Raw genomic sequence first — 17,235 nt, 5'->3', positions numbered from 1 at the left:
TTTAATCATTAAGTAAAATGATTAAGATTTATTATTTAAGGTTACGCGGATAGACTTGTCTTTCTCCACCGATATATGTATTGTAATGTGATGACCGACTCAAAAATAAAATAAATAAAGCACTTGTTTTAAGTTTTTCAAAAAATGAAATCTTAAAATTTTTAGTATTATTATTATTTCTATTTTAAATTAATTATAAAATTATGTTTAAAAGAAAAGGTATCATATTTTTTTAGTACTAATATATTTCTATTAAATTAATTATAAAATAATGGTTAAAAGAAAAATACCTCTAACAAAATTGTTTTAGTACTAATATATATTTCCATTAAATTAATTATAAGTCTATATTTAAAAAAAATTATTATCAATGTTTGTTAACTTTTATTGGTAATAAAAATAATATTTAATGAGTTAAAAATTTTTTATAGTAAATTATAATTTTGTTTAAAAAATGATTACTTATGTTTATTTTCTTCTCATCAATATTGATTTTATCGTAAACTTTTATCTTTTTGTGACTTCTCTTGCCTTTCTTTGTTTTTTTCTATGTTAGAGTCTTTTTTCAAAAGTTTTGACATATTACGTTTTTGAATCTCATGTTGATTGTGTATACTAGTACTTTTATCCTCATTTCTCATTTCTTTTTAATATGTTTTTTCTTTTATTTATGTTGTTGTTTTTATTTTGTTTGTTGGATTTGTATTAGGATTAAAAATGTGTTTCTTTTGTTCGATTTTGTTTTCGGTATTTTTCAATTTACAGATTTTGAGAGTTTTTTGTATATATCTTGATTGCTGAAAATTTTCTACAAAATTATTAATTATATTAGAATTTAGTTTTTTCGTGGACAATACATTAATTCTAACAATAAGAATTAAAAGACTACAAATGTTAAATAAGATCAAAACTAAACTCTACATCGAAAGTTGAGTTTTATGTAAAAAGATAATTAAAGTTTAGGAAAATAAAAAGTTACCATTTTTTTATGGTTCATAATGTTTAAAATTGATTATTTTGTACTTATTAGTTTTTTTCAATTTTATGACTCCATGGATTCCCATTTAAACATGGGTGCTTTTTATAGGAAAGGAGAAACATATAGTTTGTATATATATAATTATTTTTATTAATTATTAATCTTACTATAAACTCTGGATGTATGTAAAAATGTTGAGACTTGAGAAGGAGAAAGAAACTTAGGACTTCAAGATATTATAATTATACTATCGAGTTTACTTTCTTGACAACCAGAACTAGGTTTTATTGTTTTAACTCATTCTTTGTATAAACTTATTTTTAGTAGTGTTTTATATGTTACAATTTTTTGTTTCATATAAAATATATGAATATGTCAACTAGAAAGCTATGAATAAATTATTAAATATATATATATATATATATATATGGTTACTTAATTAATTGTGAATATTTTAATAATTTAAACGGGGACGGGTATTATGGCGGGGATATGTACATCCCCATACCCATCTCCATACCCAATTAAAAAAGTCAGAGATTCTCCGTACCCATACTCATACTCAGTCAATGCGGGGACGAATTTGAACAATACCCATGGAGATGAGTTTATTTACTATCTCTAATCAGAAAATATATGTATGTGCTCTTTGAATGATCAAGATAATAACAAAATATATATATATAACAATAGAAAGAGAAATAGTTAATTATGATAATTACTAAATAATTTTATATAAAAAAAAATTTAAATGAAAGATCTTATTTTTAAAAAAAATTTGACCTTCCAAACTCTTAGACTGCTACTTGAACTGTCTCTCTCTACTACTATTACTTATACATGTAATCACAACACTAAGCCCTAATAAAGATGAGACGACTTTTAACAATATGAACTTTTAACAACTTTTTGAGATAGTGTAAGTGTAGGTGATCAGATTAAATTATGTTACTCTATAGAAGGTTGATGTTCCATTGATAAGTTGAGTATGTTACAAGGAAATCACTGAAATCCAAAAACAATTTTGATTATTCGAGTAAGTAAAACGGGTACATGGACGATGAAAGAAATGACCAACTCTACAAATAGGGTTTTAATACACCTAAAAACATTTTAAAAGTTTTTTCACAATACACCTTCTAACATTCTCTAAAGACATCTATTCATGACTTATAGAACATTAGTATTTATAATTTTTTTTTATAAAGAGTTAAACAAATAATAAAGAGCTATTGCAACATGTAATAGACAATGAAAGGAATTACCTGGTCTTTCTATTGATTCACTCAAAACTTAGGAAGTTATAATCTAGTTGTTTTGGACATTGGAGAAAACTATTATTAACTATTTCAACATAGAAATAAATCTAAATGACCTGCAAGAATATTTTATACAAATTGTTTAGATGCTACTTCATTTTATTAATTTCAATATGTAAATTTGTTACGCGGTTCATTTTAGTAAAACATGTATTATAATTATTTATTTTTCCGTTTATTGTCATACACGTGTTCCGATATTAGTCCCTATGACTAGTCAAAAGTAAGATGTGTGTTTTTCTAACAAAAGAAAGAATTGCATTTCAATTAATTACCAGCCAATTTATAAATTATAATTGTAATATATTGACGAGTTAAATATCTTTTTATATTATCAATCAGTTAAAATCATCCGAGATCCACATTTGATTTTTTTTCTTTTATAAAAAAGCAATAATTTTAAAATTCATAATCAAATGACAGTATAAAATATAACCAATATCAATTTACACAATGTCTAAAAAATATAACCAATATAATATCAGTTCACTCTCTGTCTCTCTCTATGCGATATATTTATAACATGCAAATAAAATAATTATGTAATTATTTTTCAATAATATACATAAAACTAGCATGAAATTATCATGAAATTATCTAAAAATTATCTCCTTGAATAATTGTAAATGATTGTGTACCTGTGTCTGTCTTATATGGAAGAAGGATAGCATTTTGAAATTCATTTAACTTTTTTATCATATTACTGATAAATATTTTTAAAATATAATTAACATAAATGTTTTTAAATATGTTTTAAAGTAATTATAAAATATTCCCACCTCTTTAAAGAAAATTAGAGAGGATTTATATTTTATATAGGGTTAAATATGTTTTTGGTTCCTTAACTTTCAGTAAAATTTAGAATTAATCTATCTCTGAAACCTTGACTTAATTTAGTCCTCTAACTTTACAATCCTCTAACTTTAAAAATGTTTGGATTTAATCCTTTTAACAAAATTTTATTTTTATTTGATGTTTCAAAACAGTTTCTTAATTAATATTGAAGAGAGATGTGTCAAACACGATAAACACTCAAATGCTCTCATGAAACACGTTTCAAACATTAAATAAGTTTTAAAAAAAATTAGTTAAAAAGATTAAATCCAAACATTTCTAAAGTTAGAGGACTAAATTAGGTCAATGTTTCGAAAAAGAACTAATTTTAATTTTCACTTAAAATTAAGAAAGAAAAACATATTTAACCCTTCTAAATATTTGTAACCTAATCATTATCCGGTGACGGATTCGCAGTAGAAGGGAATCTAATTTTTGTGGCTTAATTCACAAACAGCAGCCCCCAAAGAAAAAATTATGAAGAGGCATAAAACATAGTGTTTAATTATTTATAAAGTAAACAAGTTGAGGAATACTACCATAGTTAAAAGCAGGCAATAGTAAAGCAATTCAATCACACATTTTCAAACCAAATACAGAGCTTGGCCATACCCAACCACACACCATTACTTTCCTACGCTGTTAGGAATGGCAGGACTGTCAGCATAAAGGCTTCATAGGAGAAGGTTGCAGTCCCCGTATACGCTGTATCTTTCTCCTTGAATTTGTCAGTTAGTCCCTGCAATACCAAATACCATAATTAAATTCAATTACATTCATCACTTTCATTTCATTTTTTCAAAATTAGCCGTTTCATTAGACAAGAATTTGTGATTAACACTAAGAAATCGGACCAGGTTGAATATGTTTCACTAATCATCTAAATAAAGCAGTAAATTTCACGAAAAGGATCATATGCTTTTGCAAAGATATCTTAGAGTCAACTTATCTAAGAAACAGAGTATATTCATGTCTCATTTGTCGGCCTCTGATAATAGTTATAAAACTTATCCAAGACGTACCCAACACTGCTAACTTTTACTGATCAAGATTAACAAAAATGCATTGGCAATAAAGCAAATTTTTAAAAGGTTATGTATGGTTGAGTAAATATGCATGCAGTTCGATAAGGCCGCAGCCCCACCATCACTAGAATTGTCATTTTGCTTCTGTTTATTTCGGATTTCGGTATCAGATGAGAACAATTAGATGTTTATTTGCAGAAACTAAAGAATAATAAATAAGTCACAGTGGTTTGTTTGCTCACCTTAACAGTAAGACAACACCTGCATCAGTAAACATGGGAAGAAATCAGTTTATATATTCAAGTTATACACACAACACAACAAGAAAAAAAAGTAGTGGCAATGCTCCTGGAAATAGAATTTTTACTGTAAGTTGTTCCCATTTTAAATCTGGAAAATGCGGTTCCTTAACTAACACTATATAACAAATTAAAAATAAAAGTGTCTGAGTCTATGTGGGTATTGTACAGGGACGACTTTGCTCTGTCTTCTCTGTCATAGTAAAAGCAAAACATTGGACTTAAACCAAAAATAAATAAAAATAGAAGAGATACCTACGGGAGGATCCTTAGAGTGGATATGGTTTCCCCAAAGTGAATAACTTATTTAACATGATAAAGTAAATAATCTAATCATAGGAAAATCAATAGATGAAATTATAGACATGTACATAACAAATCATCGTCAATTTATTGGAGTATTAATCGTCAATTTTCAAAACTAAAACTACTTATTTTATTCTTACTTCAGATGAGCTAAATTTCGATTTTCATTATATAAATAAATTTGTATCCAAAATAAAAAGATAAGATTTGTAGAAAAGCCATACTCGATGAAATTGTCATATTCTATAGCCTTGCTTTTTCCCCCAGTTTTGTCAAACTTTGAAACCAGCAAATCCAATACAACAGGAGAAACAGCATAACCCAAACTCAGTAGAGCATCTCGCAACTCATTGGAATCGATTTTTCCACTTCTGTCCTTGTCAAATCTCTCAAAAATGGACTGCAACAAATATCTCTGAGTTACAAGAATAATTTTCAAATTTACAGACAGGATAATTGGCAAATTGAAAAATCATAATTAACAGTGAATAAAAATAAAAGGGGAAAAGGACATATACCCTCCAGTTCTGAAGACTGTAAAATAAAGATGTGAATTCCTTGGGTCCTGCAATGCATTACGACGAAGTCAAAAGTTGAAAAACTTTCCTTTAATTTAATCATATTATTAATACCAAACATTTACAGACTACCATTTACTATCTATAATAAGAGAAGGGTGACGGTAACAAAACTGCTCCTACACTTTACCTGCTACAATCTTAAATAATTGATTACGAACAGTTGCTAGAAATCTCACATAGACTATACAGTGTTTCAAAATAAATTTTCAAGTTTAAAAACAATTATTCAAGAGGGCACATAATTTTCCAAACCAAATCCTTACAGTCAACATCAAATCAACGTTACAAAATAAAATTTTAACAGGTGAGACCCAGTAATTTTTCAGAACCATATAATCGTCCAAAAGATGTAGTCGAACCAAAGGAAAGTCATGACATAGGGGGCCACTATAGCCACGTCATGTAAACACGTTACAGCCAACTTTTTAATTGTTTTACACTTTTCCAATATAAGTTTAATATTAATATATGTACACGTATATGACTTCTATTGGAAACAAAAAACTTCCTCCTCTATTGATCTTTTGTTTCAAAATTTGATCTAAGATGAGATTAATTATTATCTTACCAATTATACCTTAGATTTTACCAACTATTAATTACTTTAAATGAAAAATGCAATTGTGTGAGCAATTATACATTAGTTAACATATTTTTAAATGGAAGTATAAATGAAAGGCTACTAGTATGCATTCATTGTGAAATAACAACAAAGAAAATAGATACAACGAGAAACTATTTCCACATTTTGTTATTTCCATATTTAAAAAACCCTTAGCTACTTTTTCAAAAGTTGTTTGTTTTATTAGCATATTTGAAAGCATTTAAGTCCCCACTGCAATACTCTAACTACTTCACTTGAATATAATTTCTATTTTCTACAGTTCCTAATTTTCAGTAAAACCAAATTTGTTTAAAATAAAGGCCAGTTAACTTAATGAAATTAAAAAAGTATCTGAAACACTAGTGCAGTCCTACTGATTATACAAGTCAACAGTGGTACAACAATCAATGAAACGGTTAATTAAACCAATCTGCACTAATTAGTGATTAATTAATTAAATTCATTTAATATTAGTAAATTTTCACAAACCAAACGCGGAAATAACGAAACCAGCACATAGAGTGGATCCTTCGTGCTACCAAGAAGGTGCTCCCTCGAAAAGTCATACCCAAAATTAAACTAGCAAGCGACAACGCGCAAAAAAAATAACTGCATTCGCATTCAAAGCACGACACGCGTTTCGCATGCAGGTAAACCAAAACGCGCAAAAAATAAAATAAAATAACAAAACGACAAAAAAAATTCCAAACACCGGCGCAGCTTAGCACCGTGCGCCGGAAAACCTAAAATTTTCAAGAGAGTGGAAATGGTACCTATCTTCTTGACGTTGGAATTGGTGAAGTGATACATGAGAAGATGAACGGTTCTGAGGCTGAAGCTTTGGTTATACGAAGACAACGCTCTCTGCAATTCCTTGTCGTCGATGAAGCCGCTTCCGTCTTGATCCGCAATCTGGAAGCACGCCACTATGCTGGGGTCCGTGCCCGGCGGAAACGCCGACGGAACCAGCGACGCGAACGGGCTCCCGTACGACGCCGCTGGAGGATAGCCTCCTCCGCTGCTGCTTTGGGAGTGGGACCCCTCCTTCGGTGGTTTGCTGTAAGGAGCGGCGTAGGGAGCGGACGGCTGGCCGTAGGGGGAGGCGCTGTAGGATTGGCCAGACGGCGGAGCGCCGTAGGACTGGCCGGGCGGTGGGGCGCCGTAGGACTGCGACGTCGGAGGAGCACCGTATTGTGATGGCGGAGGGGCGCCGTAGCCGTAGCCGTAGCCGGGAGGCTGGTTAGGGTAGCCTGACATGTCGAAAGGGAATTTGAGTTGAGAAAAGTTGGATGTTACGATTTGGTGAAGAAAAGGACGGAGAAGAAAGTGTTTGATATTTGGAGTACCAATTCACCTTAGTGTTTAGTTTATATTTCCAGGGCCGGTTTTGGCGTTTTGCCACTTGTGTGTGCAAAATTTAGCATGGTGTCTTTTTTTCACGGAATTTTAGAAATATGTAAAAATCTATATTTTTCTGTACTTAATAAATTACCACCTTTTGCGTTTAGTTCCTCTTAATATTTTTTATGTTTACTTTTTTTTCTTATATGTGCACCGTTTATTTCATAAGTTGGTAATGTATAATTTACTTTTATGGAAATTTTATTGTTACTAGTGGATAAAACAGAGTCATTATTTCTGCCGGTAAAACACAGAGGTCAAGCCATTACATTTGGTTTAGGTTTCCATTTCCCCTCTTTTTCTTAGATAATTACTTTTTGTTAAGAAGGTTGAAAGTACTTACAATGTTCATGTTTATACTCTAGTTTAGAAACTTGTTTTCGATTACTAATTTAATATAGGCTTAAATACTTTGATCCCAATTTTTGTGAGCTTTGCTTCGTTTGGTCTTCATTTTTTTCAAATGTTTAAAATGATCATGATTTTTATAATTTGTAGTCAATTTGGTTTGCAGACGTCGTTCAAATCGTTAACGGAAATGAACAGTAATTATCACATGTCACTTCGTGGTTTTTTTAATTTTTTTTAATTTTAAAAAGTTGTCCACATGTCAAGTCAGCATTGTGACACATGACAGTATCTCGTGGCTTATATTCAATTTGGTCCAAATTTTCATCAATTTTGTTCAATTTAGTCTCAATTTTGTTAATTTTGTTCAAATCAGTCACAATTTTGCTTCTCTCTAAATTCATCAAATTTAATTTCTATATAAGTGTTGTACTGAATCATTTAAAAAATAATAAAGAAATTTTTTTCTAATTTTAAAAATAATGAAGAATTTTTCCTCTAATTTTAAACTAACTTTAACCCTATTTTTTACATGTACCAAAAATCACCCATATATAATAGTTTTCCTCCAAAAAATATAGTTAGGTTTGGTATAAAAATAATGAAAGAAATATTTAAAATAAATGTGAATTTTAATAAAAATAAAATTTTCAATATAACATTTATATAAAAAATAAATTTGGTCATTTTGGATAGAGACAAAATTATGACTGAATTTAACAAAATTAACGAAAATTGGGACTAAATTGAACAAAATTAACGAAAAGTGGGACCAAATTGAATATAAGCCATGAGATATTGTCATGTGTCACAATGCTAACTTGACACGTGGACAACTTTTTTAAAATTAAAAAAAACCACAGAATGACACGTGGCAGTTATTGTTCACTTCAGTTAACGATTTAAATGACGTCTGCAAAAAGGACCAAATTGACCACAAATTACAAAAATTAGGACTATTTTAAATATTTCGACACCAAACGAAACAAAATTCACGAAAATTGAAACAAAAAATGTATTTATGCCTTTAATATAATATGAAAATATATACTAAATTGTGTAGTTTATAAATATATTTTGGATTTTATATCATGAAAATATATTTTAAGTTGTGTAATTTGTAATAGTTTCGAATTACGGAATTCATAATGCATTTTCAACTCAACATAACAACAAATTATTTCATGAGGCCAAATGTGTTATGTACGAGGCACAATTGAAGGAGTTGAAGAAAATGGTTCCATATTGGCCTCTCGGTATGCTAAAGTTACTATGGAGAATTGGAGAAAGATTCCAAAGCAACAAATGAAGATTGATAGATGATAAAAATCTAACTTGAATTAGTATATTAGAGTTATGAAATTTAAATTTGTCTTGTTTTTTCATAATTTAGAATACAAGAATATAAAACTCAATGATGTTCACTTTTAGGTACATATTTAATCTACATGAATATATAAATACATATGATTATATAAATACGAGTGTTTTTGTATTTAAAAGTAGGACGACAAAAAAGTAAAAATGTATGGTATATATCATTTTGGTCAATAAACCAGTACATCCTTGGATCGATCACTCAAATTGATTGGCGAGCTGATTAGTATACCCTTGGGTCGATAATCCAAACCGACTAATAAGATTGACCACTGCACCCTTAGGCCGATCACTCAAATTGATTGGCAAGATCGACCAGTACACTCTAGGACCAATCATCTAGACTGACTGACAAGGCCGACCAGTACACCCTGGGACCGATCACCTAGTCGATTGGCACGACCAACCGATTGCAAAATAAAGGTCAAATTAACTCTTAGCCAATAATAACCACATATCAACCAACTATGCTGATTAAAGTGTGATTGGACCATGATTAGGCAAAAAAAAGGTGGAAGCTCATATCAACAACAGTAAATAAAGGTCTCAAATACGATTGTTAACACATGCATTACAACATTTAATACTCATTTACTGAGACTCTCTAACTTGATCGTAAAAGTGCCTTGTGCAGTTACCCTCCGAACGGGTTGGACAATTGATAAGACATAAAACTTAATGACCAGTTGGAGCAAGGGACACCAAGTGAGCCTTTGGGGACCAATACAGTGGAGATTGGCCAACCTTGCAAAAACAAAGAACAATCACAAATGGACAGTTATAATAAAATTTGTTAGCATGGGTGACAAAGTGGGGATGGACCCGACGAGCCACCCCATCAGTCCCTCAAAACAAGGTGGCTCGGGTTAGCATTTTTAACCTGCCAGCCCGTTTTGGCCTGGTCCGCCTAGTCCACCAAACTGACGGGTCAAATGTAGGTCAGCCCACCTTGGCCCGTTGGCCTGTTTTATTTTATTTTGATTTTTTTATATTTTTAAATTAAAAATAATTAAAAAGATTAGATTTTTTATAATATATTTTTGTAAAAATGTAAATATGCATACTATTATAATTTAAATCATTAATCCTTACAAACTAAGTTTCAATTATTAATTATAATAGAGTAATTTAACATGTAAATGTAATAATTATTTTATTTTATCTAATTAAAAATATTAATTGATTAATTAAAAGTTTGAAAATATTTGTATGAGTAAATATACTTTAAATATTCTTTTATAAGTATATACACAAACAAAATTTATAATAAAAATTTCAAAGAATTAAAAAAGAAAAAAGTGACGGGTCCGCCCTCTGACTTGTCTTGTGCTGAGGTATGTTGTATTTCCTGACTCATTTTACAATGGCAAGTCAGTCCAACCTAACACATTTTTGACAAACCAAGGGTGAGTCAAGCCAAAACTAGCATAATTATCCTGTTTTGCTATCCCTAGTTGTTAGAGTTTCTTATTAAACATGAGTTTCATCCATGTGCTATTATTCAAGTGTGAACTTGCTTTTATAAAAAGAACATGAACATACGTATTGAACTTAGAAAATGAACAAAACATGAAGAAGAAAAGTTAAAAGTCAATTGGGTAGCTCAAAGGAAAATATCTAAGATAAGTGTTAATGGAATCTACTTGATCCAAGGATTTAAGAAAAGACTCGATTAAGAAGATAATTGTCTTCCTTAAAAAAACTTTAGAAATCTCTCATTTTCGTCAAACATCCAAATGTATTTTTTTTTTAAAAGATATTTATAACCACTTGAAATTGGGATGCAAATTCTAACCTCATTACATTTAAGGTAAATTGAGGGAATATTTGAATTTCATAATTCAAAAGAAATTGATAATTAGATTATTAAGAGATTAGGCTGAAAATATCAAGTGATAACCATGTTAGTTCGTTGCATGTCTTCTTTGGATCATGTTTCTCATATCTTCTTAGGATCATGTTTTTCATGGCCTTTTTTACTTTTCTTTGTTCACCTTTCACTAGCTTCAGCCAATATTTTATTCTTACCTTTTACTCTTCCAATGTCCACACCTCCCTTGTTGGGCTCAATAAGCCCAATTTCAAAATTATTATTTACAACTATTTTTCATGTGAAACTAAATTTCTTATGTCTAAAATTTATAATTAAAACAGTATTATTCTCTATAAACATTTCTTTATTTAATAACTACTTAAGATCCTTTTATCTATGCACTCACCGTTCAACGTTTCGAAGAGAATTCATCCACAAATTTTAAAAAACCTATAAAGATAAAAAGTCTTATTAAAATGCTCATATCAAAATAAAATGTTTCATTTCTTTTTATTTCATAAGTAAATTTTTCTTTCAAAAATAATTTATTTGAAAAGATGTTTGTCTTTTCCATTCCTCTCAAATTTATTAAAGTGAAATGAAGTCCATCATCTAAAGAGCAGGAATTTTTCCAAATAAGAGGAATTTTTAGAAATTTGTATTTAAAGATTAGATTAAATATGATTTTAATTTCTTAACTTTCAATAAAAATTAAAATTAATTTTTTTTTTCAATTTTAGACAAATTTAGTCCCATTTATAAAAATATGTAAATTTAATTTTTTAATTAAATTTTATTAAATTTATAAGTGAGAATATACTAAGGTTATTTGTATGGGAAAAGTTTTATCTAAGAAGCTTGAAGTGCATCATATACCACTTGTAGATCAATGGGTTGATGTTCTGCTAAACCACTTTCTTCCGTCATCTTTTACGATTGTGTTCCAAAGTTCTCTCTTCCTTTATTCAATTATTATCACTAAGGAGAATATTTAATGAAAACTTTCTATTTCCGAACGAGAGTATTTTTATTCATTTACCAGGGAGAACTTGAGTGTATTTTTCCAGAAGATAAGATACTTCTTTCCTATTTAAACTTTTTCCATACTACCTTTTATTAAATAATCATTTTATTTTGTTTTTAATTTGTTTTTCCCAAGTGTTCAAAATAATTAGAAACTGGAAAAAACTTAAAAGGGAATAAAAAATTTGCTTATGAGCCGTTATAAAATCAAGATTAAACATGTTTCTGTCTCTAAACTTTCAGTAAATTTTGAAATTAGTCCATTTCAAAATTTTGGATCAATCTAACTTTTTATCTTTCAAAACACATAGATTTAGTCCTTTAAATCAAATTTTGTTAAGTTTATTTAACATTTCAAACACGTTTCAAAATAACATTTGACTTAACATTAAAGAAAAAATGTCAAATAGTATAAACAACTCAAATACAATCCTAAAATGTGTACAAAACATCAGATAAACTAAATAAAATTTAATTAAAAATACTAAATCCAAGTATTTTAAAATATGAAGAACTAAATTATTCCAAAATTTCAAAATACACTAATTTCAAAATTCACTTAAAATTAAGGAACCAAAAACATATTTAACCCTAATCGATTACTTTTTTTCAAAAAGTAATAATTCTTCTCATTATAATAATGAATCAACTTCTAATTACTATAAAATCTCATAAAAAAATAGAATCACTAAATTATTTTATACTAAAACCACTTCCCTTCTAATATTAAACAAACTTGCAACGTGCTGTAATCAAAATGAAAAGTCTGCAATGGTTGACATTGAATTCATATTTTGAAGCTTCTGGTTCTAGCTGCACACCAGATAAGCATAAGTTATCAAAACCCTCATCAATGGACAATTTCAAGGCTCTCCTAGTGCAAAAGGGTGGTTCCTTTTTCATACTAATACATCAAAATATCAGTTTTCACTTTCAGTATTTAGTGAGGTTTGTAGTCAACCCAAATCCAAATGGAAACAGAGGATCATAATGTTTATCACCAACATTCATTGGGAGCTGATCCACTCTCTTGAACCATGTTCTTGCCAGCTTCCCAGTGAATTCATAGTCACCATAGAGAACATCAGCAACACCTTGACCTTCAGTTCCAGGAAGCCATGCAGCCACAAGTGCATCAATTTTTGATAGATATGGCTGAATCACAACTGGGCGGCCACTGATCACAACAACTACACATCGAATGGCTCCACACACATTGGTGATGGTGCTTGGACCAGGCTCAGGTATAGTTAGATTCAAACTGTCACCAAATGTTTCAGCATAGTTGTGTTCTCCCACAACAACAATGGCATAGGAAAATTTGTTTGACTTGACAAAGTTCACATCAGGGTTTTCATTGAAGACAACTTCAGTGGCAGGATCCACAGTTTGTTTCACAGCACTGAGGATGGTTGTACCTGTAATGTAAGAAATGAAATTACATCATCAGATTCTATAACTCCCACAGGAAGAAACTAGAGATCAAACTAACTTTATACTAGTAATCTAGTATTAGTCTCTTGATTCTTCATATTCTGACAGTAACATAAACAAACTCAACCACCCTGGTAGAGGATTCTAGATTTGTGTCGTTTTAGAGTATTTTGGCAGACACCAACATTAATCTTACTGACTTACCTGAAGTGAGATTCTTGTCACTGAGTCCCTGCCAGGCAATCGTCCATCCTCCACATTGGTAGCCCAAATTGTCAGCATGACTTCCTGCTACCAGTATTTTTGCAGACTTTTTGGGAAGAGGAAGCAGTGGCTTCTTAGAAGATTTACCATTCTTTAGCAACACAAGGGATTTCCTCACAGCTTCCCTTGCTAATTCTCTGTGTTCCTGTTTATACATGAATGATGCTCTATCAAGAAACAAACTCTTTCCATTTGAAAGAAATGCAAAAAGAACATGCATTTGTCCAAAGGATAATCTCAAGAAAAAGGAAAATGATATTTTAACAACTAAATTTGATAACTTTCTCTTCCAACCTGAGGCGACATCTTCTAAGTAGTTTTGAAATATAGAGAAATGAAAAAATAGGAAGTCACTTAGAACTTAGAAGATGACACCTCAGGTTATAAAAGAAAGTTGTCAAAATTTAATTGTCAAAAATCATTTTTCCAAGAAAACAAGAAAATATACCTGTTTACCCAGTTGGTTTAGCAGGCTTGGATCAGGAAGTGGATTTTCAAATAACCCCATGACAAATTTTACTCTTAAGATTCTTGCCACGGCATCATCAATCCTGCTCATTGGGATAATATTGTTCTTTACTTGACGGGTCAATTCATCAATGAACTCAGTGTAGTTGAAGGGAACCATAATCTGATAAATAATGAAACAGTTAACTAAAAAGTAAATAACAATGCTAAATTCTCATGATGAAAAGCCACTTTACTCTTTCAAAATGATAATAAACTTTACCATGTCAATTCCAGCACTGACCCCAGCCTGAACAGAGTATGAATAGTTAGCATGAGGTGGCGAGGTGATCCTGTCAATACCCTGCCAATCTGATATGACAAAACCCTGAAAGGTAGGAAAGAAGCACGTCACATGAAGCATCTCCACTCATTTCTATTTTCTCTGTGTTTTGACTTGTATGTGTCAATATTTAAATTATAGGACTGAATAGACAAATTTTTACCCTGAAACGCAATTTGTTCTTGAGGTAATCAGTGATAAGTTTTCGGTTAGCATGCATTTTCACCCCGTTCCAGCTAGAGTATGAGATCATTACTGTTGAAACACCCTTGATAATAGAGTTATAGTATGCTGGCATGTGAATGCCAAGCAATCCATTGTAACTGATCAATGTGTTGTTCTCATTGATACCCTTGTATGTGCCACCATCTCCCACATAGTGCTTGGCGCAAGCTGCAACCTTGTTCCTAGATCAAAGTAATTAAAATGAGAAGAAGTTTTTTATTTCAAGTGTCAACAAAAAATTATTGATAAAGTTTGAATGAGGAATGCTTAAGAATATGTCCCCACATTGATGGCCAGAGAAATGCATGAGTTTAACATATGACATCCATATTCTTAGAAAAAAATATATTGATAAGTCTGAACATATGAGGTTCAAATTCTCAACAAAATGATTGATAACAACTAATCAAACTCACATATAGATATGCATTGAGAAGATAAAATTGTTATTAGATTATTTGATTGCTTTATGTTGCAGTACAGTATGTATGATAAACACATTGCTTGCATGTTAATGGCCAAGGCCTCTTCTAAACCATAAAAAAAAAAACTGCAATATCTAACCACAAACAAAAATCTTACTTTCCAGCAACAAAGGGAACTCCCTTGACGGAATTGGCAGGGATATCTCCTTGCAAGCCAGGTATAATCTCAGTCATAGTTCTAACAATTCTATAGTCTTCACTGTAGCTTTCATAGCAACGTCCCCATCTTGGATCTCTGCAGACCTGTGGATGAATCAGTTAAGAACATGTTATGTCAGCAAACATATAAGTGTTGTTTATGGTAAAAACAACAACAAAATATTTAGATATTGCTTTTACTTACCGCAATACATGGAGCAAAGACATATGGAATTCCTGTTGCTCTAACTTCAAGAGCAGTTGCATCTCCAATCTTTTTTATGAGCACTGGATCCCTGTTAAACACTAGATCTCATTATAATTAAAGAGAAAAATAACATTCATTTTAAAGATCAGAATACCACTAAGAAATGCTTTTAATTGTTGATTTGGGGTGCCAAAAAAGTTCACATGTTCAAATATAGCTTCCACCAGAATTACTTCATTAGTAATTGGAAAACCAGATTCTTGTTGTCAATTGTTCCTCTTTCTTTCATGACTGTTCTTTCTATTCTAGCACATGCATAAACTTGCCTGGTAACTCCTAACCCAACATTGTGAGGGAAAATTGTAGCATTGTAGACATTGTTGTGGCCATGAACTGCATCTATTCCATAGATCATCGGAATTGCAAGGCGAGTAGACAATGCTGCTTTCTGCATCTCATTCACCATTTTCTGCCAAGTCTCAGCAGATGCCTTTGGTGCTGGAACACTGCCTCCACCACTGAGCACACTCCCTGTTCATCAGAAAACATGCACAGAGATTTCTTTAACAACAAAAAAATCCAGCACACACTCAGATACAAAAACCGGTACCAAACACTTGATTTGGTTACGGATTTGATGAGAAACTTTCAGTACTTACCAATGAAGTACTTCTTTATGACATCGGGAGTAGCAACTTCCCTTTCAATCTGTGTCATCTGGCCTATCTTTTCTTCCAGGCTCATTCGCTTCATCAAGTCACTGATTCTGACATTCAGTGGCACCTTAGGGTCTTTATACTTCAAATACTCTGCCTCTGAAGATGAAACCAGGCAAAACAGCAGAAGAAGACCCACAAAGGGTGTTGAATATCTCCCCATTTTAAAGCTTCAACACTCAAACCTATATGCAATCTGCACATAGCAAAAGGGATCAGAAAGCTGGAAAATAAGAACAACCCATTTCAACTCTTGAATGCAGAATAAAACAGTAGCAGAAAGACATTAAGACACACATGAACTTGAATCTCCTCAACCCACCAAAAACATGTGAACCACATTAACATAAAAAGAATCAAAACAAAAGCAAAACAAGCATGCCCTTTAAAAATCAGTAGCAATGCAGTGTATAGCTACTAAATAAGCTCAACATGCAAAACCAATTACCACAAAAAAACAACAAAAAAGCTAGCTTTTACCTTAGAGAAAGAGCTCAATGAAGAACAACCCAAGACACTAGACACATAAAGATCTAAACTTTAGTGTCCTGTGTACCCCCCAAGCTCAGAGCTGCTAAATAGAGAGAGAGGGAGAAGCTATTAAGAAGAGAAGCAGCCATGGTCCCACCCCACTATTCACAATGGCATCTTTCTTTGTTGTATGTAACTATTTTCTTTTCTTTTTTATTGTTATTCTTGTAATTATTTTAACAAATGCTAAATTACAATATTAATTTCTCATTTATTTTATAATTTTTAATCAATCTTTTAAGTTGTGTTTATAGGCTTGTATTATTTTATAATACCTTAATTAATATTACCTTTTAAAGTTTGTTTTTATCATTCAAAATATTCAATTTCAAGATTTTATTTAAGAAAACCCGAAATCGTTTAATATTCTTTTTATCTGTTTATTTTAGTATTGCGTGTTGGTTCAACAGAAGGATTTTCATGTGCCTGCCCTCAAATTTCTGAACTTGATCTACTTTTAATTTGTTAATTTAATTAAAAAATCTCATTTCTTTTTTATTTTCCCAACAAATAACTTTTACGTGTTATTCTGTAT

The 17,235-nt window shown here is 30.8% G+C and overlaps 2 protein-coding genes across 3 annotated transcripts; both read right to left on the bottom strand.

Moving 5' to 3' along the window:
* Window positions 1-3,574: 3,574 nt before the first annotated feature.
* LOC114191818 (probable calcium-binding protein CML49) lies at window positions 3,575-7,343 on the bottom strand. 2 transcript variants are annotated; one of them, XM_028081225.1, is made up of 5 exons: window positions 6,721-7,338; window positions 5,281-5,327; window positions 4,987-5,162; window positions 4,400-4,418; window positions 3,575-3,871 (listed from the first exon to the last, which is right to left on the bottom strand). In XM_028081225.1, the coding sequence occupies exons 1-5, from the start codon at window positions 7,202-7,204 to the stop codon at window positions 3,767-3,769; spliced, it is 831 nt and encodes a 276-aa protein (XP_027937026.1). In that variant the 5' UTR covers window positions 7,205-7,338; the 3' UTR covers window positions 3,575-3,766. The 2 variants fall into 2 exon arrangements, with proteins under 2 accessions (XP_027937026.1, XP_027937025.1); XM_028081224.1 differs by having other exon boundaries at window positions 3,608-3,871; window positions 4,987-5,177; window positions 6,721-7,343.
* Window positions 7,344-12,605: 5,262 nt separating this feature from the next.
* Window positions 12,606-16,819, bottom strand: LOC114191968 (beta-glucosidase BoGH3B-like). The gene is made up of 10 exons (XM_028081447.1): window positions 16,650-16,819; window positions 16,113-16,365; window positions 15,780-15,984; window positions 15,451-15,541; window positions 15,205-15,350; window positions 14,561-14,804; window positions 14,338-14,442; window positions 14,056-14,238; window positions 13,548-13,752; window positions 12,606-13,327 (listed from the first exon to the last, which is right to left on the bottom strand). The coding sequence occupies exons 2-10, from the start codon at window positions 16,330-16,332 to the stop codon at window positions 12,843-12,845; spliced, it is 1,884 nt and encodes a 627-aa protein (XP_027937248.1). The 5' UTR covers window positions 16,333-16,365; window positions 16,650-16,819; the 3' UTR covers window positions 12,606-12,842.
* Window positions 16,820-17,235: the final 416 nt, after the last annotated feature.

The sequence above is a fragment of the Vigna unguiculata genome, chromosome 7 (assembly GCF_004118075.2).
Source record: "Vigna unguiculata cultivar IT97K-499-35 chromosome 7, ASM411807v1, whole genome shotgun sequence".
In the NCBI taxonomy this organism is placed as follows: Eukaryota; Viridiplantae; Streptophyta; class Magnoliopsida; order Fabales; family Fabaceae; genus Vigna; species Vigna unguiculata.
Note: the sequence above shows the minus strand (reverse complement) of the source record. Positions and strands in the feature narration are given on the sequence as shown.